At 52.1% G+C, this 22,365-nt stretch overlaps 1 protein-coding gene across 1 annotated transcript in view; it reads left to right on the plus strand.

Moving 5' to 3' along the window:
* Positions 1-21,047, plus strand: part of PAPLN (papilin, proteoglycan like sulfated glycoprotein) — a 32,237-nt gene extending 11,190 nt beyond the window's left edge. The window contains exons 6-27 of the mRNA XM_088520547.1: positions 297-420; positions 1,133-1,213; positions 1,867-2,039; positions 2,610-2,733; positions 3,816-3,942; positions 4,625-4,690; positions 6,644-6,851; positions 8,395-8,571; positions 9,876-10,032; positions 10,880-10,966; positions 11,515-11,800; positions 11,936-12,053; positions 12,729-12,858; positions 13,906-14,488; positions 15,323-15,460; positions 15,844-15,977; positions 16,568-16,706; positions 17,586-17,723; positions 18,221-18,348; positions 18,881-18,989; positions 20,195-20,370; positions 20,887-21,047. Of these exons, the coding sequence (XP_088376673.1) occupies positions 297-420; positions 1,133-1,213; positions 1,867-2,039; positions 2,610-2,733; positions 3,816-3,942; positions 4,625-4,690; positions 6,644-6,851; positions 8,395-8,571; positions 9,876-10,032; positions 10,880-10,966; positions 11,515-11,800; positions 11,936-12,053; positions 12,729-12,858; positions 13,906-14,488; positions 15,323-15,460; positions 15,844-15,977; positions 16,568-16,706; positions 17,586-17,723; positions 18,221-18,348; positions 18,881-18,989; positions 20,195-20,370; positions 20,887-21,047 (3,564 nt within the window). The remainder of the gene's footprint in view (positions 1-296; positions 421-1,132; positions 1,214-1,866; positions 2,040-2,609; positions 2,734-3,815; positions 3,943-4,624; positions 4,691-6,643; positions 6,852-8,394; positions 8,572-9,875; positions 10,033-10,879; positions 10,967-11,514; positions 11,801-11,935; positions 12,054-12,728; positions 12,859-13,905; positions 14,489-15,322; positions 15,461-15,843; positions 15,978-16,567; positions 16,707-17,585; positions 17,724-18,220; positions 18,349-18,880; positions 18,990-20,194; positions 20,371-20,886) is intronic.
* The last annotated feature ends 1,318 nt before the right edge of the window (positions 21,048-22,365 follow it).

The following is a 22,365-nucleotide window of genomic DNA, read 5'->3' on the forward strand; positions in this document are numbered from 1 at the left end:
TCTTTACCATCATGCCTGTCAGTCTTTCTGGTGCTCCTCTTTCTTCTAGCTGGCCCTTCATAAATAGCAGGAAAGCAAATTCATTCAGTTGCTGAAGTGCTGAGGAACATGTGGGCAACATTCATCTATCTGTCTCTGATATGGGATAGAAGATGTTAGCTCTGTCCTTCCTCTTGACTTCTTCTGGCTCCCTAGATTCAGGCTTTCTCCTTGGCTTAGTGCAGTTTGTCTCTTCTTTTTCCTTCTTTCCTCCCTCCTCATGGTTTATCCACGTCCATGCCCCTGTGCTTTGACAGGCTGTTGGCTGTGATAACATGTTGGACTCTGCCAAGAAGGAGGACAAGTGCCTGCAGTGTGGAGGAGATGGCAGTACCTGCTATGGAGTGAAAGGCAATTTTGATGTAGCCAACCTCCCTAAAGGTACAAATATAGAGAGTTTGGGCAGACAAGAAAGGGAGAGTTAATCCTAAAGAAAGGGTGGAGATGCCTGCTCACCTGATTGATCTTGGCAGGCTTGGATGTTCACTTGGAGAGTTGATCTGTATGATATGTGGCTCGGTAGCTGTTCTAATACTAGAAAATGTGTTCATTGCATTACACTGGGATCTTGCTAACAGACTGATACACTTCCCATGCTGCTGCTATCTTTCCCCACTGAGTCTCAGTAGTAGCCGCTATAGATGCGTGATACGGATATAGATATATTCATCCTTCATAAAACTTGCACATCCAGTGTCTTGGCAGTGTCACCAGGTTTGATACAAGGCAGAAGTGGGACAGAATTTTTAAATTATAAAAATCTATATAAATAAAAGTATGTTTTCATATATAATATATAATAGTATATATATTATATTCATAATATAATATATAAAAAACATAAATATATTATAAAAATCTGAGGTGTAATTGCAAGTTTTTGTGCAGCTGGACATGGACCTGGCCATATTGGTCTACCAGTATTGGGTGAGGCTATTCAAAGTGCAAGTAAAGTGGCAACTGAAGTGCTTCAAGCCACCACTGTAAAGCTCTTTCCTTTATTCAGGCATCAGTGAAATTGGGAGCATTTTTTGCATAGAGTAATGACTTTATACCACGCAGATATTGAACAATATCCTTTGTTTTTCCTCAGGCTACAATCAGATCTTCATCATCCCCATGGGAGCCACCAGCATCCACATTAAGGAGGTTAAGCCCAGCAGGAACTTTCTGGGTAAGACTGATGTCAGAATTTGGCTTGAGTCCATTTGGATTCACTTCAGATTTGGTTTTCAAATATAATGGGCTTTGAGATATTTGCCTTGACCTAGCAGAAGAAAAAACTCTCTGAAAATCAGGTTCTGAATTTTGAGTATCCTAAAGATGTTAGGGATGCTCATCCCTGGGCTTCAGATTTAGCTCATTCTCTCTTCTATGATCATCTTGGTGTTGGGTTGGGAATTTAAAAAAAAAAAAAAAAAACAGGCTTTCTACCTGGAAGGGAGTCCTGCTGACACAGAAAAATTTGATAAGAGTTCTGCTGTTTGGCTGGTAAATACAACCCCCATTTCCTTCCTCCTGCCACCCGAAAATTTCAGTTTCTTTTCCCTACAGATATCTTACGGTTATTCTTCTGTCCAATCTCAAACTCTAGACATACTGCAAAGGCCAAAAAGGAAGGGACAATGTCCTTACCTAGTTTTCTGGGGAAGTGGTGCCCAGATGGTCATCTTCATTTGCCTCACTGTGTGTGATGCAGTGTTGAGTGAAAACGGGAGTGTCCCCATTGAGTTCTTATGGAATATGAATAAATGTGTGAATGAATAAATTGTGGAATAAACATGTTGATTTCCTACCTTTTCCTCTGTGGCACATGGGTTTGTGCAGCCATCAAGAACGTGCGAGGCGAGTATTACCTGAACGGGCACTGGACCATCGACTCGAGCCGCGCGCTGCGCGTGGCCAGCACCGTGCTGCACTACGAGCGCGGCGCGGGCGGCGACCTGGCCCCAGAGCAACTCCACGCCCGGGGCCCCACCACGGAGCCGCTGGTCATTGAGGTATGTGGCTGCCCCGCTGCTGCGCCCGCGCTCGGCCCTTGCAAAGCTGCCCCCGCCTCGTGCGGGGAAAACGTGGGGGGAGGCTTTAGAGGAGCTGCTGCTAGCCGGGCTCTCGGCAATCTGGTGCAGCTGCAGCCCACCAGCAGAGTGGGGTTTTGCAGAAATCACTCTGCTCTCTTGGCTGGTTCTGTTGCCCAAAAAGAAGCAGGGTAAGGCTTGATTCCTGCCTCTTCCTTTGGGTTCTGGAGTAAAGGAGAGAAGGGGAGAGGGTGCCCAGCACAGAAAGGGGCTGGGACAGGGACTGCTTGTTGCAGGCTAGGCCAGGGTAATTACTGTTACAGGAGGAGCTGGATCTTCTGGCTCTGAGAAACATGAACGCACCCTCCTCTGGAAAAGGAGGTGCTCTTTAAGAGTATCAAGGAAGGCAAGGGGAAAATACAGCACAGAGAATAGTTGCTCCTTGCACCGGAGAGAGACAGATCTGCATGAATCCTGAGGCATGGTGGGCAAATGCTGCAGAAGGGGAAAATGCTGCTGCTGTTTTCTTGATGTTATCCCTTGCCTTGATAGCTCATCAGTCAGGAGCCCAACCCTGGGGTGCAGTATGAGTACTACCTGCCCGTGCAAGGCCAGAGCGCAGGTTACAGCTGGAGCTACAGTTCCTGGAGCGAGTGCAGCTCCGAGTGTGGCGGAGGTAGGTGAGAGGCCCTGCTCCCGCGATGGCGAGTGCGCCCGCCAGCGCCCACGCTGCGCGACCCTGTGCTGCCCTCTGCAGCTGCGGCCCCCGCTCTGCTGCTCCCAGCCAAGCAGGCACGGAGAGCCGCAGGACGCAGCTGAGCTTTGTCCAAGGGGGACCACGTATGGAGTCCCAAGAGGATTTTGTCCCTTGCCTTGTGCAGTCTGTTTTTTTATGTCCTGTTCCTCAAACTTTTTACTGGAATCTGTTAATGCTCTTCATAGTTAGCCTTTGTTTTCTTTTATTCTGTTTCGGTTTTTTATACTGTTTTCAGACTTTTTCAAGCACTTGCTTTAGAGGCCCTGCCCAAGCCGACCTGCCCCACATCACCAGGTCCCATCGATCCTTTCTACCCTGTCATGGAAGATTCCCTTTCTTCAGGGGGATTGTCAGATGTCTTAGGGTGTCGTCAGATCTCTTGGGGTGTCATGTCATGCTGAGTCTATATATTCTTCCATGAGCAGAGCAATGGATTTTAAGAAAACTAAACAAGTAAACAATTTCCTCCCTCCCTCCCTGCAAACACCCTCCTAGCTAGGTGGTCTGCAGACTTCCAACCTGCCTCTTCTTGTCTTTGTGCTGATGGCCATTTCAGTAGCTTTTACAATACTATAGTTCTAGGAGCTAGTGTTGTCTTTGCTGAGCACTGTCATCCTGTAGGAAACAGGAATTGCATTTTTCTCCGGTATCTAATCTTTGCAAGACTGGCCTCCTGGGTCCAACATCTGCTCCCAGCTCTACTGCTGTATATTGCAAACACCAAGCAAAGCTCCTTAATAAGCAGTATCTGCATGTGGTATTTCCCTTGGGATTCAGGATCCACTCAGATTGCAGGAAAATGCTGCTCAGCTAAGTGAACTATTGTGCCTCTCTTATTCTTCCTGTGTCCTTGTATAATGTGGGGAAGCATAGTTCATATAGTCACAGGCCAAGAATTGCATCTGACTGTTCTCTGCAGCGCTTTAGGATTCCAGTGCATTTCAAGCCTTGTCCTCAGTGGCTTGCACTGATCAGGATACTCTCTTGCTCTTCTCCTTTAGGTTTTCAGTCACGCTTGGTATTTTGCACCATAGACAATGAAATTTATCCCGACTATATGTGCAGGAATAAACCACAGCCAGACAATAACCGGACATGTGGCCGTCAGGCCTGTCCCCAGACCAAACGGTAAGATTTCCTTTCCTCTTCTGGACTCCGACTTATTCCTGAGGAGCTTTCAGAGCTAGGAAAGAGAATGACCTTCCCGCCACAACTATCCTCCAACACAGTGCTCTGCAAGGAAATGTTTCACTTAGTAGAGAAAGCCCAAGACAAATACAGGTGATGCTGTCACTGTGATGAGCATTTCTGTATGCACAAGGATTGACTTGCTGCATCCTGTGTTTATTTCATAGTCCAATTAAATTTCCTTTCTGGCGTATGACTGTGGAAGATGCTGTCTAGCCTGCATAGGAGATGGGAGATTCTCTGCTTTTCATTCTCGTCAGCCAGAGCCTGAAAAAGCAGCCGATATCATTGTATGTCATTTCTCGATCCTTAGTGTTGTTGCTTTTAGAGAGGGCTGAGCCCTGCATTTTTTTTTCCTTCTCTAGCACTTTCAAACTCCTTTACCCAGTCATTTCCATCTTGTCCTTGCTGCCTCAGAGTTGCCTTCATTTAGTTCCTATGTGAGCATCCAGAATTGGAGCCCTAACTGATTCTCTCACTGCGTATCTGGTATGATATGCGGTGAGGCCTGTGAGTGCTGTTGTGGGGGAGAGGGTATCGGAGGCCCGGAGTTGTCTCTGAATACAAGATAGTCTGTAGCTCTTTGCTTTAAGTCCCTAAATCCTTTGTTCTATGTGTAAAGGACTTCTTACATCTACCTGCCGCGAGCCTGGAACCACAGTGGAGCACGGAGCTCTCAGATGAAGAGGTAACAAGGAGAGGGAGATTACAGAAAGCGCAGGAAGGCAGCTGCTCTCTTCTGCTCTCCTCTCGTTTGGCCACTGCAGACTGTAGGGATGTGGGGGCTTCCCTTCTTGGCATTAGCAGCAGTGGTGGATGGTGCTTTGCTTTTTGATACTGCCCATGAAAATGATGGTGGAGGGTGCTGGCTGGCAGCTTTGCTTAGGTGGTGGTTGATGCTTCTGATAACCTGACTCTTCTGGGACTGGCAAAGGGACAGATTCTTCATAGCTTTTTAGCTTCCTATGGTGATAAGTGTTGCCTTTTCTCTGGAATCAGGCTGGAAAGCTGAAGGACTGTTCTGGAAGATTTTTGTTTGGTTTCTCAAAAGAAAAAAATATTATGTTAGAGAACAGAGAAGAGGATTGGTTTTGAGATGTGCACTGTAACACTGGCCAGGATGCCAGAATGCCATGGCATAAGTTTCCAAGTTTCTCAGGTCTTCTTTTTTATAGCATGGGCTCTATAGCTGGCCGAATAGTGCCCATACACTGTGATTAAGTGTAAAGGTGTGACAGATACAATGTCCATCAAAGTGCTCGAAATAAAAAAGATTAAAAGGTAAACAGTTTTCCTCCCAATAAGCTGCTAATCACTTTGGGCTTGCCATGCTTTGCCCTCTAGGCAGGGGCTTATCCTTATGGTTGACCTTGACTTACAAAAAGCATGTGACAAGTGTGGAAGATGATGTCTTGACTGGCAGTTGAAGGAAGCTGTCGGTGAGTCCATCCAGATGTTACAGGCTTTTCTAAAGCCTTACACACGCTTTACAGAAGGCATGGGGTTTTTTTGCTGTTGTTGTTATTTTTCATCCTCGCTGGACCTTCTGTAAAATCCTGATCAGCTAATTTGTGCTTAAGTCTGCAATTAGGCTGCTCTGAATGGCTTTTACTTGCTGTAGTTAGTCCTACTTCCATAAGAGGAACATCTTATTTTATAGCAGAAGAAAGAAGCAGGTGGTCTTCTCTTGATAGAGTCTGCTGTGGGATTTCTAGTAGCCTATGAGTATGAGTTGGGTCGCTTAAGCTCAGCTTAAGTAGGGTGGTGAGGGCAGAGCAGAGAAGCAGCTAGAAGACTGGAGGAGAAGCTCCGAGCTGTCCTCCCTCCCTGGCTGGGCTCACCTGACTGGGAGGGGAGGCAGCAGGTCACCATGATGTCCATCCCCCAGGGCCACCAGTGCGTTTTGACCATGCCCCTCTCTGGAGTTGGAATGAAACATCTCGTTGTCGTGGCTGCCAGTCACCAGGCAGGACTGGGACACGGGAGCAGACAAGGGCAGTGATTTTAGCATCCAAACAGTGGGGCTGTTTTGTGGATGTTTCCCATTATGTTAGTAAGGGTGTATCATTTCTGTGACTGCTGCAGCAAGCAAACACACAGGCCAACATCTGTTTAAAGTTTTCTGGGCTTTTTCTTTGTGCTTCTGGTAGCTTCTGAATTTAGCCAGTGGGAAGAATAAACCAAATTTCTACAGGCTGTCAGTGAGAAGTTCCTAAGCACTTCTGAGAACATCTGGCCTGGTTCGCAGGCAGGGAGGCCTTGGTTTAGTTTTGCTGTGCTGCAGGGTAACAGGTGGGTAGGCAGATGTGGGTTGATATTTTTTTTCTGCCACGATGGGTTGTTTTCCTTTTATTCTTTGGTGTTCTGTTCCAGGCGTGACAGGTTTTTGCAGACGTCAGGACACCAGAAGCCGCGGAGAGAGACTTTCCTGCTCTGAGAGCTATGTGATTGCAGAGAAACAAGGGTTTTGTAGTTGGGGATTTGACCCCAGCTTGGCAGTTAAGCTGGGCAGCACTTGATCAAATGGGACCTCTCCTCCATCTCTGTTCTGCAAGAGGACCTTTTTCTCATCTGTCCTGTCCCGGGCCTCTGGGCAGTGTACCTGGATTTCCATTTATCTGCTTGATTCTGTGATCTGCAGGTGGAAAACAGGGGAGTGGGGCCCCTGCTCGGCCACCTGTGGTGGAGGCACCCAGAGCCGCTCCGTCTACTGCATGGCCTTCGACGGGGAGAGCGCCCAGGGGGCGGTGGACACCGCCGAGTGCATGGCCTTTGCGCAGCAGCCTCGCAGCAGCCAGCCCTGCAACACCAGGCAGTGTGCAAGCTGGAGCACGGGGCCCTGGTCAGAGGTGAGTCTGCGTGGGGGGCACCGAGCTGCATCTTGGAGGAGCTTCCGCCAGGGTCTGGGGTATGAGGGTCTGCACCAGGCCCAGCGGAGGCTGAGGGCTCGCGTGGGAGCGGCTCTCCATCAGCCGGGGATCTGCAGCGCCTTCCTCGCACAGGTTGAGAGCAGGGGCTTGTGCTCCTACTCGTGATAGCTTTATTTCTGTGTGTGTTGCTGCCTCAACATTGCAGGACTCGAGACCGTAGTGTTGAAACAGTCGGTAAGATGCGGTGAGCCGCTGGAGAGCTGTGGTTCAGCTGTGCCTGCACTAGGCTGTGTCAGCACAGGGCTCCTCTGGGCTCCTGCACGGCGTGGTGTTAGTGCCTGTGGGCAACTGTGTCTACAGGAGAGGAAGCCCTTCACGCTACACGTGCTCAGCGCTGCCAGCCAGTCACTGAGAAGGCGTCTTATGTTCTACAGACTTTAGAACTAAAGCTGAAAGATCTCACTGAACTGTATCTAGTCAGTCCCTAAGGCAAAAGTGCATTTTCCTCTTTTAAAAAAGTAGTACCTGTGCCCTTGTAGCGCCTGACTCAGCATTTTACAATCTTACTTTCTGAGAGTGGTGCAGCATCATAAAATGCAACTTCAAGACATGATACTCGAGGCTGTATAGTCATTTTCTTTTCCTGTGAGATGTAAGGTGTAAATATTGAGGTGACTTCATGATTGTCCAATGGGAGCACCATTGGGGGAAGTCACCAAGTGTCATGTTGTTACAAATAGATTCCTAAGTGGTTCGTTCTGGGACTCCCAAAAGTGGCTATGCTTTGTATGCTCATAGAAATAAAAGCCTAGTGCAACCCTAGCAAGTGGCTAAGACTCAGCTAGGAAGCTCATCCAAAGCCAGTCAGACTTCTCTGAAGTTGCTGATGTCTTCAGAGACACCTTGGTAATTCATGGAGAAGTAGGCTGGATTGCAGGCATGAATTTGACAGGGCATTGAAAATGTCGCAAAGTAGTTTCTATTACCTAGTGGAAACTCTACGAACTAGCCCCCGTCTAGTAGTTGTTTTGCTATACAGTATAGAGGTTGTGTCACAGCTGCACACTACGGAAGTGAAACACAGGCTCTTTGGGCATAAGACATAAGCAACATAAGAAATTAATGAATTCTTTACCTTGGACTGACTTTATCAGGATTAAATAACATTAGGTTGCAGATATTCCCTTTCATTTGTTGCTGTCAATATATTTTGCAAGTTTTGTTTGTTTGTTTTTTCCAAGTTGTTTTCCCTTTCGTCTTTGGCAGAGGGAGAGGGAAATGATGGGACTTTCCCCAAATTATTCAATATACCCAGGGGCTCCCCAGACCTGTTAACCATACATTATTGTCGCTTCTACAACATAAATAAACACTCTGCTAGCACCCACCTATGAGGATGATTTTTATGATGGTTTCTTGTTTCAAGTATTCTCAAAATAGTACTCTGGCCTAAAGGAGCACAGCCTGGAAATGCAAATGAAGAATTAGGTGGTGCTTTTTGGTTGTTTTTCTGTTCTTTTAGTGCTCAGCGAGCTGTGGGGAGGGTGTCCGCACCCGCTCGGTGGCCTGCAGAACGCAGCAGGGCGCTCAGGCTCAGGATCTTGCTTGCCTGCTGCAGCCCAAACCACCAGCCACCCAGCCCTGCCTCGGGGAGAGCTGCATGCAGGAGATCGGCTGGCACGTTGGCGACTGGGGCCTGGTAAGGACGGCGCTCCCACAGCTCAGGAAAACTCACCACATTGTGGTGCTCCTCGCAAGCCAGCTTTGATCAGAGCACGTTGCCCGAGACTGGGAGCGTGTAGTGCTTCGTTACCAGTCCCTTGGCTCGAGGCTGCATTGTAACTGGCCCTAGTAAAGCTGCAGTTAATCTGCTACCTGCTTTGTTTGCGGCTGCTACAAAAATAAATCCTTCTGAGGGGGGATTACAGTTTCAGTGACAGTAGCAAAATGCAGCCAGTAAACGGAAACAATCCACTCCTGCTGCTTATTCCCAACTCTTTGCACCATCACTATGAATAGCAAAGCAGCTCATTGACTGCCTATGGCTTAGCGCCCTGAGCTTCAGAACTGGTCATCACATTTGGTGAAATGATTTAGAGTATGTTTTTGTAATTGTCCAGATAAACTGTGCTGCAGCTGGATTAGCCGTGTCTTTGTGGAGGGAGCCAGACTGTTTTCAGCCTGGGAAAAATGCCGGGGGGAGGAGATGGGATAAATCCAGTGCATCACATGGCTTCCAAATACAGCATTTTCCCTTCCACACCAGCCAGACCAGCTTGTTCTGGGTTAAAACACGTTGCATCTGGTCCTTTGTGCGATGTAGGCAAAGTTTTAATTACACCTAGAAAAGTTGCATACCTTAATCTGATCTTTCCTGGCCCCTGGCTTTCTGACATGAGAAGGGTTCCTGCCTGTGGCTGAACAAAAGAGGAAAAAATATATATTCTCCCAACATTTCTAAAGCTTGCAATGGACAGGTGAGTTACACAAATGCCTCGTCATCTCTGCTCCCCTGAGTTGATGATGTTCATGCCTCCTTTGTCACCCACAGCTTGCAGTGAGAATTCCAGTTAGCTGCTTGCCAAGAAGCCATCGGTTTGCTTTCCTGATGTAAACTGGTTCCTGTTCTGGTGAGCAGGGAGTTCAGAGTTGACTCTTTCACAACTGGAGGATCCCAGTAGCACTGGGATGCCCCTAGGCAAGGCTGAAATAATTCACTCCTGCTTATTCCCTCTCCCTGCAACTTTGCTGGGAATAGCAGAACAACTCCTTTGGATGTTGCAGACTGAGCATGGCTTAGAGCCCAATGATTCAGGGCCAGGCACAATGTTTAAGCTATTTGAGATGGTTTAAATGTATTTTTGAAATGTTTAGATGAATCCAGCTGGAGTATTGTTTACCTTGTCTTGTTAGAGGGTGCTGTGCTCAGCTAATTGTGTGGCTTTTTGACCACGGGTTTTCTATCTCTGCTGCCTGCTCCCTTGCCTCTTCTCTGTGCCCAAGTGTTCGAAAAGCTGCGACTCGGGCATCCGGACACGCCAAGTCATCTGCGCTGACGGCGACTCCAAATTCTACAATCCCGAGATGTGCAAAGCCATCCAGCCACAGAAACCAGCCACGCTGGGTGGCTGCAACATGCAGCCGTGCTACCTGCCACAGCGTGAGTCGTGTTGCTAGGCACTAGCTTCTGCTAAGGCGCTTCTGCTTCCGAGTAGAAAGTGCCAGGGTTTCACACTAGCTTGTGTTCGCAGCTCCTTGCCCACCTCTGTCTTGTGCCGTTTATGTCTTGTGCACAGAAACACAGTGCCTTCAAGTGAGAATCCCAATTCATGTGTTACCTGAAATATATGTAACACGCTTAGGAATTACAGTGGTGTATGTCCAGTCTGAACTCAATATTCTGTTGGGACTCTGTCCCAGTTTATACCGTGGACTGACTCCAGCAGTTAAGAAGGATGAAACTCTTGGCACACTCATCGTTAGAGACTGTAGACGATTCTCATCTCTCTGTGAATCAGGCACAAAGGAGACAACTGTTCAGATGGCTTTGCTTGCTGTCTGTATTCCTCTTCCCACAGGAACTTAAGGAAAAATTTCTTAACAATGGGGGCGACAGAGCACTGGAACAGGCTGCCCAGAGAGGTTGTGGAGTCTCCTTCTCTGGAGATCTTCAAAACCTACTTGGATGCAGTCCTGTGCCACATGCTCTAGGCGACCCTGTGTGTGCAGGGGGGTTGGACTAGATGACCTCTACAGGTCCCTTGCAACCTTAAGCATTCTGTGATCCTATGATTCTACGTATATGGTGTCCCATTGAAATGGTCACCTTTGCCTGCCCATCACAGGTGTTCCAGTCAGACCCATTACTGATCAGGAGCAGTGCCAGGAGAACATAGTCATCAGCTGCAGTCCCTTATTGGCTCCTGTTGACTCTTTCAGTCTTCTGTTTATGCATTTGCAATTGTTAGTATTAACCACACTAATTTTGTGCGTGTCTCTTTTTGCAGAGGTCCCCAGTATGCAGGACACTACGGGATATGATGTCACCCGGCAGTCCTTGCTGACACGGTACAACCCAAACAGCCCTGCCACAGGTTAGGAGGGCTTAAGTTTGTGGGCTTGGTGACAGTGGGTGTGAAACGGGGTGCAGGTAAGGGGGTGGTTCCTCCCTGTCTCCATTCCTTCTCTTCATGGGCTTGTAGACATTCATGGAGGCAGGGACAAAGGCTGGATTCATTCACACCAATAGTGAACAATATCTAAATGTGTGCACACAGAAGGCTGTGCAATATAGAGATCCTAGATTCTGGCAGCACAAGTTAAATGCTAGCTGGGAAAGATACTGCCTGATGCAGATCACAGGCAGAAGGATAGGATCATGTATCCACTGTGAGAGGACCTCAGTAACGTGGAAGTTGGTTTCTGCTGGGACAGCAGAAAGAATGTGCTCAGAGACTTGTCCCAAGGGCAGTGAGGAAGAGAACCTTAGGACAATCAGATCCAGAGTAGTGAGCAAAAAGGTGCTCAGATGAAACCCTGATGCAGAAAAGCCTGCCTGGTAGCCAGTAAAAAGAGAGCATAGATGAGGAAAATTGACCAGATCTGGTGCTCACCGTCATGCTTTACGGAGTTCTCTCCCCAGATCCTGATGATGAAGGGATGCGCCCTGGGACCTCCGTGGCCCATGGTAGCTCTGGGAATCACCAAGTTCAGTCCGAGGACCGTGGCCCCAACCTCTTGCCACTTCGCTGGGAATCCCAGTCGCGCTCATCGGGTTCCCGACAGCTCAGCTTCCCTGGGGACCTCGCTGCAGGGACCAGCACTCAGGACTGCAATCGGAGCCCCCACGGCTGCTGTCCGGATGGGCACACTCCAGCTTCAGGTCCTCTGGGCAGAGGTTGCCCCTTTGGCACCTGCCAGCAGAGCAGGTAGCTGGAAGTAGGCAGGCCTGAGCAGGGAGGCATTGCCTTTCCTGGGGGCTTGCTCATGTTTGCTGGTTGGGAATTACTTGTTGAGCCAGGTGCATCAGGTCTTGCTGCAGCCCTTCTGTGTTCTGCCTGCAGGTACGGGTGCTGTCCTGATGGAATATCATCTGCCCCGGGCCCAGACAACATGGGATGCCCACAGTATTACAGCGATGTTCAAGTGAACAGAAGTCAGCCCACTGCAGCCACTTCTGTGGTAAGTAGATAAACTCCTTAGATTTTAACAGTCTGTCAGATAGCAGAGTTCGGAGCTGGTGATGGTGACTCAGGCTATGCGTTTCTGCTGTACTTCACCTCTACCAGTAATACTGGAGAACCAATACTCCATGTATGGCATCAGATCCCCTGACCAGCTTTGTTCCTGCTCAGTCTGACAGCTCCACTGGTGACTCTCTGTAAGCAGGAGAGTGAAAGCTGTCTGAGAAGCAGCAAAGCATCTTTTGTAAACTGGCTGAATTATTCCAAGTAGTCAGATTTCTTTTTGGCAGATGGTTGCCATCCACTTTCCAGGGAGTAAGAAAAGGGAAATATGTTGCGACTAGAAATGCCCTTGTTGTTCATCTCTGCGGAGTAATTGAGGGCAAAACAGTCAGGGAGGATCTTCCTCTTTGTTCTTTGGGGCTTGTAGCTTGGGTGCTTGCTGGGGCTAGCTGAGAAAACTGGCCTGCTGCTGGGTTGGCTGGGTCTCTTTTGTGGAGAAAAACACAGCCGAAGGCCAAGTTCCGCCCCCGCCAGCAGGGAGGCCTCCAGGAGGCAGACCAAGGAGCGGGGTTCCCCTAGCAGCTGGCTTCCGCGCGACAGCTTGTGCGCGGCGCTCGCGCGTGCCCCTCGCGTGCTCGTGGTAACCTGGCGCTCGGCTCCTGTCTCTAAGGAGAGCCCAGCCTCGTCCCAGCAGCACCCCCCAGGCGAATGCCGCGCGTCCCGCTACGGCTGCTGTTTTGACAACATCGCTTCAGCTTCAGGCCCTCAAGGGGAAGGATGTCGCGATAGGCCCAGCTACCGTAAGTGATGCTCTGGCTTCTTGATTTAGAAATGTTGGAAGAGTTGTACAGCATTCAGCAGGCCAGGCCACAAGAAACTTCCCGAGCAGAGCCTTTGCTCTCTGGAAAATGTACTAAGTCATTCTCCTGCAAAGGAGTCCTGCCTGATGGCTCAGGATGACACAGAAAAGCTGCCACATGGTTCAGTTCTGTCACCTACCACAGAAATTCTTGTCAGCCTCCATTATTGTTTTAGCAGCACGAGATTCCTGTAGCTTCTATCAGTTTGCAGAACATTTGTTTACTGTGATGCAGCCTGCAGTGTTCCAGGTTAGCTATCTGGGTTTAGAAGTGAGGCCTCCCTGAGGATTAGGGCCAGGCTCAGCTCTGGATCACCCTTCTCCTTTGCTCTGCAGGGAAGCACCTACTGTGACACCAGAGTGGCTGGCAAGAACATGCTGACTCCTTTACTTCCTAGATGTGTCTTTTGCAGGCAGGTGTGCTGCTCTGCTCTCTTCCTTTTTTGTTGCCCCACAGGCATGGAAAAGTCTCTGGCTCCCTGCTGCTCAGGCAGAGCAAAGGGCCTCTTGGTCTGAGCCCTGTGTCTGGTGTTTGTCAGCATGTGGTGGTGATTACAGGGGGGCTTTGTAGGTGCACTGGGCTGGGCTCTATGTCAGGGTGTGGGGACATACGCTGTGATGCATGAGGTTTCACAGCTGCATCTGATCCACTTGCTCTTTGGGCTGGGAATGTGCAATGGCTGTTGCAGTGGCACTGCGGGCACAGGGAACCCTGGGACGGAGCTGCCAGTTGCAGAAAGGCTGCAAGGTGTCAGTCTCATACCTGATGTCTAGTCAGTCTAGGTTCAGTGTGAAAATTGGGGCAGAAAGAAACATCTGAGCAGCTGACCTGAGTTCAAAGCAGAGTTTGGTGCAGAGCTCAGTGTCCTACTTTCCGACCTGCTCCCGGCCCATAAGACTCATCAGATTCCCTAGGCAGCAGCTTGAAGCAGCCGAGTCTGTGTGTGTCATGACCCTAACATCCCGCTCTATGCTCTTGCCCCGGCAGCCTTTCCCGTGCTGTGCCTGCTGCCCAGCGCCCACGGCCCCTGCGCGGACTGGAGCACTCGCTGGTACTTTGTGGCAGTCGTTGGCAAATGCAACCGGTTCTGGTACGGCGGCTGTCACGGCAACAGGAACAGCTTTGCCTCGGAGGAGGAGTGCATGAGGGCTTGCCAGGACCGCGCGGGTCCCCAGCCCCCGCAGCGCCAGCGCCTCCCTGCCCGCCCGGGCCCAGGGGCCGCCCAGGGCCAGCAGCCACCGCCGCTGAGAGAGCCTGCGGGCCGCAGCCACCAAGGAGGGGCTCCGGGGGCTTCGCCGCCACCGCGAGACAGCCTCGGCGCGGGCGGCTGGAGGAGCCGCGTCCTGCCGGAGCCCTTGCCAAGGGCTGGTGCACAGGACAGCCAGCGCTGGGGCGCCCGGCGCGCCGAGGGTGCCACCGAGGCGGGAGCGGGCCGCCCGCGCCAGGAAGCACCGGGGGCCGGGCAGCCGGAGAGGCCGGGGCCTGCGGTTTCGGGAGGCGCCGCCTCCTCGCCGGAGGGCCTGGGGCAGCAGGGACCTGCAGGCTCCTTCCCAGCGCGAACTCTGCACAGGTGATTTCTGCTCTGTCAGCTAATTGCAAGCCCCAGGGCAGCTTCTCCTGGAGTGGCAGCACTGCCCCAGCCAGGACTAGCTGGCTGGGAATACCATGCAGCAGGTTGGCTCCACCTGTGTCCCTTTGGAACACGTGTAACATCAGGTTATTCAGGCCCTGAAGATTTCTGGTCTCTCTTTTTACCCTCCTCCTGCTTTCCAACAACACCGTATGCAGGGGGGTTGGACTAGATGATCTCTAGAGGTCCCTTCCAACCCTAAGCATTCTATGATTCTATGAACACTGGAAGTTGTGTCTGTGAAAGGACTGCAGGATGCTGGGGCCCTTATTTGGGTAGCCTGATTTTGCTCTAAATGTAAATCCAGGCCGTTTTGCTTGTTCGGACCAATTCATTCAGCTAGCTCCCTGCCTTTGAAGCCTTTACTCAGTGCTGCGTAGAGCAGCAGTAGTTTGTTCTAGGGAAGACTTTCAGATGTGGGGTCTGAGTCATGGACAGTGTCACTCTGAAAATTGGGAGTGTGTGGAGCTGGATCTGCATGCAGAGACCACTTGTGGTCCCAGGAGCTGAACTCTGTTCCTTCAGAGGAGAGGAGCTGGCTGGAGGAGGCCCTGCCTCTCCCCTGGCATTCTGCAGCACTTAATGTGTCCAGATCAGTCTTTGCTGCATAGGAGAGGGCTGCCACATGTTATCCAGGGCATCAACTCTGAGTTGGAAGAGCAGCAAGTCCTGCTTTGCACTGTGGGTTGTGACCGTCCTCCAGAGTCACATTAGGGGACCCAGAGGAGAGGAGGGCAGCAGAGGTACAAGTGATGAAATTGCTTTTCCTTTCAGAGCCATCCTGGAGGAGGGCAGACCCACCCTTGTGACAGCAGCCGTGGGACAAAACATCCAGCTGTTCTGCAAGATGGGCACATTCCCCTTCTCCCGCGTGGAGTGGATGAAGGACGGGCGGCCGTTCTCCTCCGACAGGTTAGCTCGGCCCTCCTCCTTGCAGAGCAGCGTTCACAATCCTTCCTGGGCAGGCTGCCAAATATGCTGGCCTGCTTTTTTCATAATCTCTTAAAAAAAATAATGAATAAACAAGCCCACTGTACATGAGCTTTCTGTCTGGTCCTGCACAGCCTTCATGGCAGAATATTGCTGAAAGTAGCTTCCCATTTTCCCATCTCAGTCTCCTCTCTGCTCCTGACCTTTCCTTCTGCCCCAGTTATTTCCCCTGCCCCTGAGTCCTCAGTGGTTCATGGGGGTTGTTTTCCCAAGCAGAAGGCACTACATGTTGCTGGTTGTAACGTCAGCACGAAGGGCCAGCAGCCCTCGGCTGGGCAGGGGGCTCATGGTTGTCCCTGTTGCAGGCACAGCTACCAGTCTGACAGCTCCTTGGTCATCAGCCACGTCAGCTCGGAGGACGCGGGGACTTACACGTGCCTCGTTTCCAGCGGGAGGACGGACGGAGCTGAGAGACGGCAGGTTCAGTTGCAGATCTCAGGTGAGTAATCTTCCACGGAACTGAACTGTCCAGCACAGTGATCACATCGTCTTGCTGGGCGCCCTCATCTGCCTCCTGGTCTGGAACAAGAGGCTCCAGCAAAGGGGTTTCTGTGGTTTTTGGAGTCCTGCCTCTCACACTGTAATGCAACAGACTGGCCTGCCAGAGCCCTCCATACTGTGTTTTGCATTTTGCCCAGACAGGTCCTTCTGGGTAACAGACTGCTCCCCATTTTGAAAAAACATGCCTTAAAAAAAAAAAAGAAGCTAATCTTAAAAGATGGGCTAGCAGCCACCCTGTGACCTCTGATCTCTGAGATTTGTTTTGTCACAGCAGTGGCCCATGGGTCCTCGGGGGTGCTGCAGCCTGTCCTGGAGAGAGGAGAGTGAAGGGTCTGGAAGGGCTCGCGGCAGCTTGGAGGCTCTCACAGCCGCTGGCACCGGCTGCGGCACTAGTCAGCCAGCAAACAGATGGCTGAAGGGCTCCTTGGCTCCCATCCCGCCAGCTCTCCCGAGCTCACGGAAACCCTGCGCAGGAGGGCACAGCGTGAAGGATCTTGTTACTCACACAAGGTGTTTCATTCTGGATAGAGTACCAGGGCGCTGTGCTGGCAGGGAGCGAGAGGGACCGGGCCACACACAAGGAAGACAAGCAGCATGGAGAGCAGTCCAGGGGCAGCGACACGGAGCCAGCAGCCGGCTCCTCCGTGCGTCAGCAGCTCACGTACAGGTGGGTTTGTGTACAGCAACAGTTTGTCTGTGCCCAGCTGAGGAACCATCTGGCACCTCCGTGTAGGAGAGCTGGGTTGGGAAGGTCCTGGGGCATGGCTGGGAGGCCTGCAGTGCCAAACTGCTGACAGCAGAAACAGGCAAAGGTCCCAACCAACAAGCTGGGTTCCGTCCTCGGAGGGGTTCTCAAAGGCAGGTCCTGAGCAAAGACGCACGGGGAGGCGGGCAGTGCGGGAACTATATTCAAAGGAAAGGAGGAGTGTGAGGGGCTGCATCCTTAGCTCTTCCAGCCAGTGTAGTCAGAACAAGAAACAAACCAGCTTGGTTCAGAACTATCTCCTCACGTACTGGATGGAATATTTTGTGGTTTCTTGCCTGTTTCTGTGGTACTTCTTGGCCCTGCAGAATTGAAAGGAAAAAAAAAAAATCAGTTCACTGTAAATGCAGCCTGATGGGCTGTAGACTAAGTACAATCATGATCTGTTAATAACACCTTCCTCTAACCTAACCACTAACCTAAGCCCCAGACAATTTGCTGAACACTCCAGCAACCTCCTTAGCTGCTTCTGCCCTTCTGTGGAAATAAGTGGTTTATTGAATTAAGAGCATTAAATTAAGGCGCTCTGATTTTGCTTTTTTGAGATGAAGAATTCAGGTCAGAAAATAGGTATGGGGGAGACAATGTTTTCTTTCATTCTGGAAACGTCCTGGTTTAGTTCTCTTCTGAAGTGGCGTTCAGATGTAGTTACAAGAGAGCAAAGAGCTCAGGGCGATGCATGGCGCGAGAGGAGGTGCACGGTGCCCGCTGTAAGCCCGGAGGCTTGTGGCGGAGCGCGGCGTCGCGCTGAGGGCCGCGTTGCGCTGCGCTCTGTGCCTGCAGGTCGCTCTCGGCGGGGCGCGAGCCGGCGCTGCTGGAGGCCCGCGTCGGCGAGAGGCTGCGGCTGCCCTGCGCCGCGGGAGCAGCGCCCGGCCGTGCCGTGCAGTGGCACAAGGACGGGCGGCCCCTCTCCTCCCCCAGGTGAGCCCCGTCGCGCTGCTGCCCTTCCTGCATCTGCTCCAGCGCGCCGGCTGTGCTCAGGGACCGTCCTGCTTCAGCCCGGCCGTGCGGAGCCCCACGCAGCAGCTGCCGTGCGGGCGCGCGGGGAAGCCGAGGCTGGGATTTGTGCAGCTGCAAGGCGGGTGGGAGCAAAGCACTGGGCAAGGCAATCTGCCAAAAACCAGCCGGCCTGCAGTCAACGGGACACACTTACGAGGAAAAACCTGGGGCTCTTGCAGCGCTGGGTGCTGCTGCTGCTCTCCTGCAGCTCCCCTCGCCCCTTGCTCCAGCTGAGAGCTTTTGCAGAGCGCTCGTGCTGCCGGTGGAGGACTGGGGTTGCCCATGGTCTGATGCAGGCTGCAGCTAACCCTCTTCTGGAGGGAGTTAGCCCAAAGCTGCACGTAGGACTTGGCTCTGGGGGCTGGAGTGCCGTCCTGGGCCACGTGCCGGCTGAGGAGGTGTCTGGCTTTGTCCCGCAGGCACAGGCAGCAGCCGGACGGGGCCCTGCTCATCAGCCGCGTGAGTCCTGAGGACACCGGCCTGTTCACCTGCACCGCCTCCAGCAGCCGCGGCCAGGAGCAGCGCCAGGTCCTGCTCCGTGTCCTAGGTAGCACCGGGCCGTGCCGCGCGCCGGGCACGCTCCCGGGAGCCCCATGGGGAGCTCGGCAGCACGCGGGGCTCCCGGCTCCACAGCGAGCACTGCGGGCGGCTCCAGGGCGAGGAGCCACGAGCTGTTTCACCAGCTGGCACCAAAGCTGTGTGGGCCTTGTAGGCCCTGGGGCTCCAGGCAGCCGGCGCGGCGGGAGGTGTTTCCCAGGGCCCTGTTTCTGGGAAACCCGTTCGTGTGAATAGGTCTGGGAGCTGGAGGCGGGGGTGGTTCTGTGCATGGGAACTGCTTAAGTCCAGCTGGAGGAAGCGCGCTTTGAGGTCTCTGCTGCTTGCCCTGGCTTGGGACAAACCCCTTAGGAAACTCCACATGCCCCATAGAAATAGCTGCGGTAGCTCCAGACGTGTCATTTCAGGTCCTAGCTGTACCTCATGGTAGCGTAAGTGGGACTTTCCTGGTAGGAGAATGCTCCTGCTACTGGAGGCAACACAGAGTTGTCCTCCAGCTAGTGGTGATTTCCTTCCTGGTGCAGGAGAGCTGAGGATCACTGGTCTGCTTCCAAGCATCACTGTATCTGAGGGAGAGACTGCCCTGCTGCACTGCACAGTGAGCGGCAGCGATGTGACTATACGGTGGTCAAGGTAGGCAGCAATGAGACAGAACTTGACTTTCTTCCTCTTCCTGGACCTCCTGCCAGGCCAGGGTGCCCACCAGGGGCTCGCCAGCCCGGGAAGGGGTCCGTGGCTCTTCCCAGCCCCAGCCAGGCTCTTCTACTCTTCCTAGTTGACCTTGCTATTCTCCTAGAAGTCCTGAGCAAAATCCCCGTGGTGGGGAAGTTCACCAAATCCACGTTCCAACAAAATGATGAGGAGAGAGGGCATAGAGTGAAGAAGTCATGGAGTTCAGGAAGGCTCCGTGGTGGAGAGCTGGTGATATTGCAATAGCAAAAATTCAAGTGCGCGAGCAGAGGAAGACCCTTAGCAAGGCTCTGTAGAACTCTTTCCCTGGCTAATCCCAGCCATCATTTTAGCCTCTATAGCAACAGCCACTCCTCCTCCAGCTTCCTGCTGGGACACTTCTTTCCATCTGCTGTCACGTGGGAGCAAGGGGGAATTTAAAGAGTCTCATTAAGCATAAGAGGAAAGCTGTGTCCTCTTCCGTTCTTTGCAGTGGAACTGTGAATTTGTGTGAGTGCTGGGGAGGTGGGTTTTTTTTTTTTTTTCTGACTTGGAAATAATCAGTTCTTTTTTTTGGAGCCTTCCTGCAAAGTACCCAGAGAGATGGATTGGTAGTTATTCAAGCCCCTTTACTCCAAGGAGTAGGACTGGAGTGGGCCTTCTGGCAAAAGGAGGCCACTTTTCTTCCACAGCTAAGTTTGGTATTTGAGCTAACCAGATGATGCAAATTTCAGAGTCTGGGGAAACCCTTTTCAGTGAATCAGACTTTATGTCCTTGGTAACTTGGCAGCTCAGAATTCAAGTGGTTTTTTTTGCTCTACACAGAGTATTCCAGGAAGAACAGAACAGGCACAATCTTGCTGATTTCTCCAAACTCTTAATTCCCTAAGCCCCCAAAATGTGTAGACAAGGAAAGGGAAAAAGGCTTTACAGAGCCCAGAGCCAGGAGGCTGCAGACTCACTCCAGCTCATGGTAGTCCCTTATTGCAGAGCTGGGTCATGGCAAAATAAAATTTCCTCTTCCTGTGCAGTGCACTGAGTTTGTAGAAACTCACCTCTTTCATGCACAAAAAATAAGAGGGGAAAAAAAAAAAAACAAAAACAGAACCAGCACAGAGCTGCTCAGCTGCCGTGGTGGGAATAGTGGCGTGAAGGGGTTTTCACGGCAGGAACGGCGTCCCCATGCGGGCGGATGGCCACCACATCCACCTGGCCCAGGACGGCAGCCTGACGATAAGCAACGCGCGCGAGGCTGACGAGGGCACCTACACGTGCAGCGCCTACAGCCGCAGCAGCTCCGTCAGCGCCAGCACCGACGTGAAGGTGACGAGGAGCCGGCCCAGCCGTGAGTACAGCTCGTCCCGCACGCGCAGGGCTGGCCGCCGGGCCCGTCGCTGCAGGGCTGCGCTGCGCCCGCCTCGGCGCTGCCCCGGCCCCCGGCCCTGCGTGGAAAAGCAGCAGGGTGCAGCCCTGCCCGCAGCAGGGCACGGGGACCTTGATTCACTTCCTGAGGCCTAAACACCAGCGTTGGTCAACAAAATGTGTGGCTGCAAGATGACCTGGCCCCTGGGTAATGCCATCCAGGCTGAGCCTCACAGGGTGAGCAGTGTTCCTCACAAGGGATGTTAAGGCCCAGAAACTCTGTCCTTCTCCTCTATCTAAGCAGGGGCGTCAGCGGGTCCCTTTAACTCTTGATCTTGGCCTGTGTTTCAAATAATCCCCTCAGAATTGGCAGGGTGGAGAAGGCGCTGGCTCCTTTGGGAGGGAAATGGAAACGTGAGGGACAGGATGGAGAGGTGGATTTCGGGCGAGCTTCGTGCAGACCTGATTGAGCCTCTTCCCTCCCGCTTGGCCGCGGCAGCCATGAACGACGTGGTGGAGGGGAGCAGCGAGTGCGTGGACCAGCCCCACCTGGCCAACTGCGAGCTCATCGTGCAGGCGCAGCTCTGCGGCAACCGCTACTACGGCAGCTTCTGCTGCGCCAGCTGCGCGCGCCAGCGCCCCGGCCCCGCGCGGCGCTGACGGCGCCCGTGCAGGGGGCTCCTACGAGGCAGGAGCTCTGGCCTTTCGCTGCCCACAGCTGTGCGGGGAGCCCTGCTCTGCCTGGAGCTTAGGAGGGCGAAGCGAAAGAGGCATGAGGGTGACTGCCCAAAGGTGGGGGAACCACCGCCCCCAAGGGCCTGGCAAACCTTTTCCCCTCTCCACGCCTCGCACCAGCGGATCCATCTCTTCTCAGTAGCTGCTGGTACTTGCAGGACACGGTGACATTGGGACCGTAAGGCTGCCCTGACGTTGCAGCGGGCAGATAATCAGCATGGACGAGGCAGAGACCAGGTGTTCACATAAGCAAGAGAGAAGTGCTTTTAAAAATAATCTTTGAGGTGTTTGAAGATGGGAACTGTCTTGCTAAAGAATGGATCCCTACCATTTAGAGAGGGCTAAAGTACTCTTACACTGTGTCTCATGTTCCTGTGAAGCACTCCTGCATTTTGTTCCAGCACGGAGCAAGTTCAAGTAGAGCCAAAATGACCCAACTGACAGCTACAGTGAGTGACATTATGGCTGTATCCCTAGTAACCTAGAAACCAAACACACTAATTTTACGTGAGTCAGGTTGATCATGTCCAGAGTCTTTGGTGTTCAGGTAGAAAGTGCTCCCCAGGATTACAAATGATCCAAATTTAACACTATTGTCTGGTCTGTTGCAGTTTAAATATCACTATCCCTAGGAAGATAGATAAATTCAACTGCTATATTGAATTTAATGTGAAGATGGGCTCTGTGGTAGCCTTGTGTGCCATGGAGAGGAGAGGCTTTGCCAGCCCGACCCTGTCTGTGCTCTGCTCTTGTGGCGCTCGGCTCTGTGTGCGCCCGGGCTGAGCCCTGAGGGTCGGGGCTGCCCGGGGAGGCCGTCCAGGTGCAGAGCGGCTGGCAGACTTGGATGGGTTAATTACATTTCTCAACGGGCATCATCTATCTAGTCTATGTGGAGGTAAATCTATGAACTAGTATAGATACCTGAAGTATAGATACCTGATTTTTTTTTTCTCCTCTCCCCCCTGTACCTGTTGCTTTAGGGCCTGCAAGGAGGGTGTCTAACTGTGGGCTGCGCTCGCACCGCTCCCCTCCAGCCCAGAATCTGCGCTCAGGGCAGCAGTGATAGAGAGGTGAAAATCCCCAGGCTTGGCAGCCTGAAGCTGCATTGGAATCTAAAGTCAGTAACCCACTTCAGCAGCATCTAAAAATAAGAATTACTGACCTAATGATTGCACTCTTTCCAGCACAGGTGTGTCTTCAGGTTTCTGGACACCACACTTTAAGAGGCGAACACACTAAAAAG

The sequence above is a fragment of the Tinamus guttatus genome, unplaced genomic scaffold (genome assembly GCF_059628265.1).
Source record: "Tinamus guttatus ecotype Peru unplaced genomic scaffold, ASM5962826v1 Tinamus_guttatus_pri_ptg000089l, whole genome shotgun sequence".
Classification (NCBI taxonomy): domain Eukaryota; kingdom Metazoa; phylum Chordata; class Aves; order Tinamiformes; family Tinamidae; genus Tinamus; species Tinamus guttatus.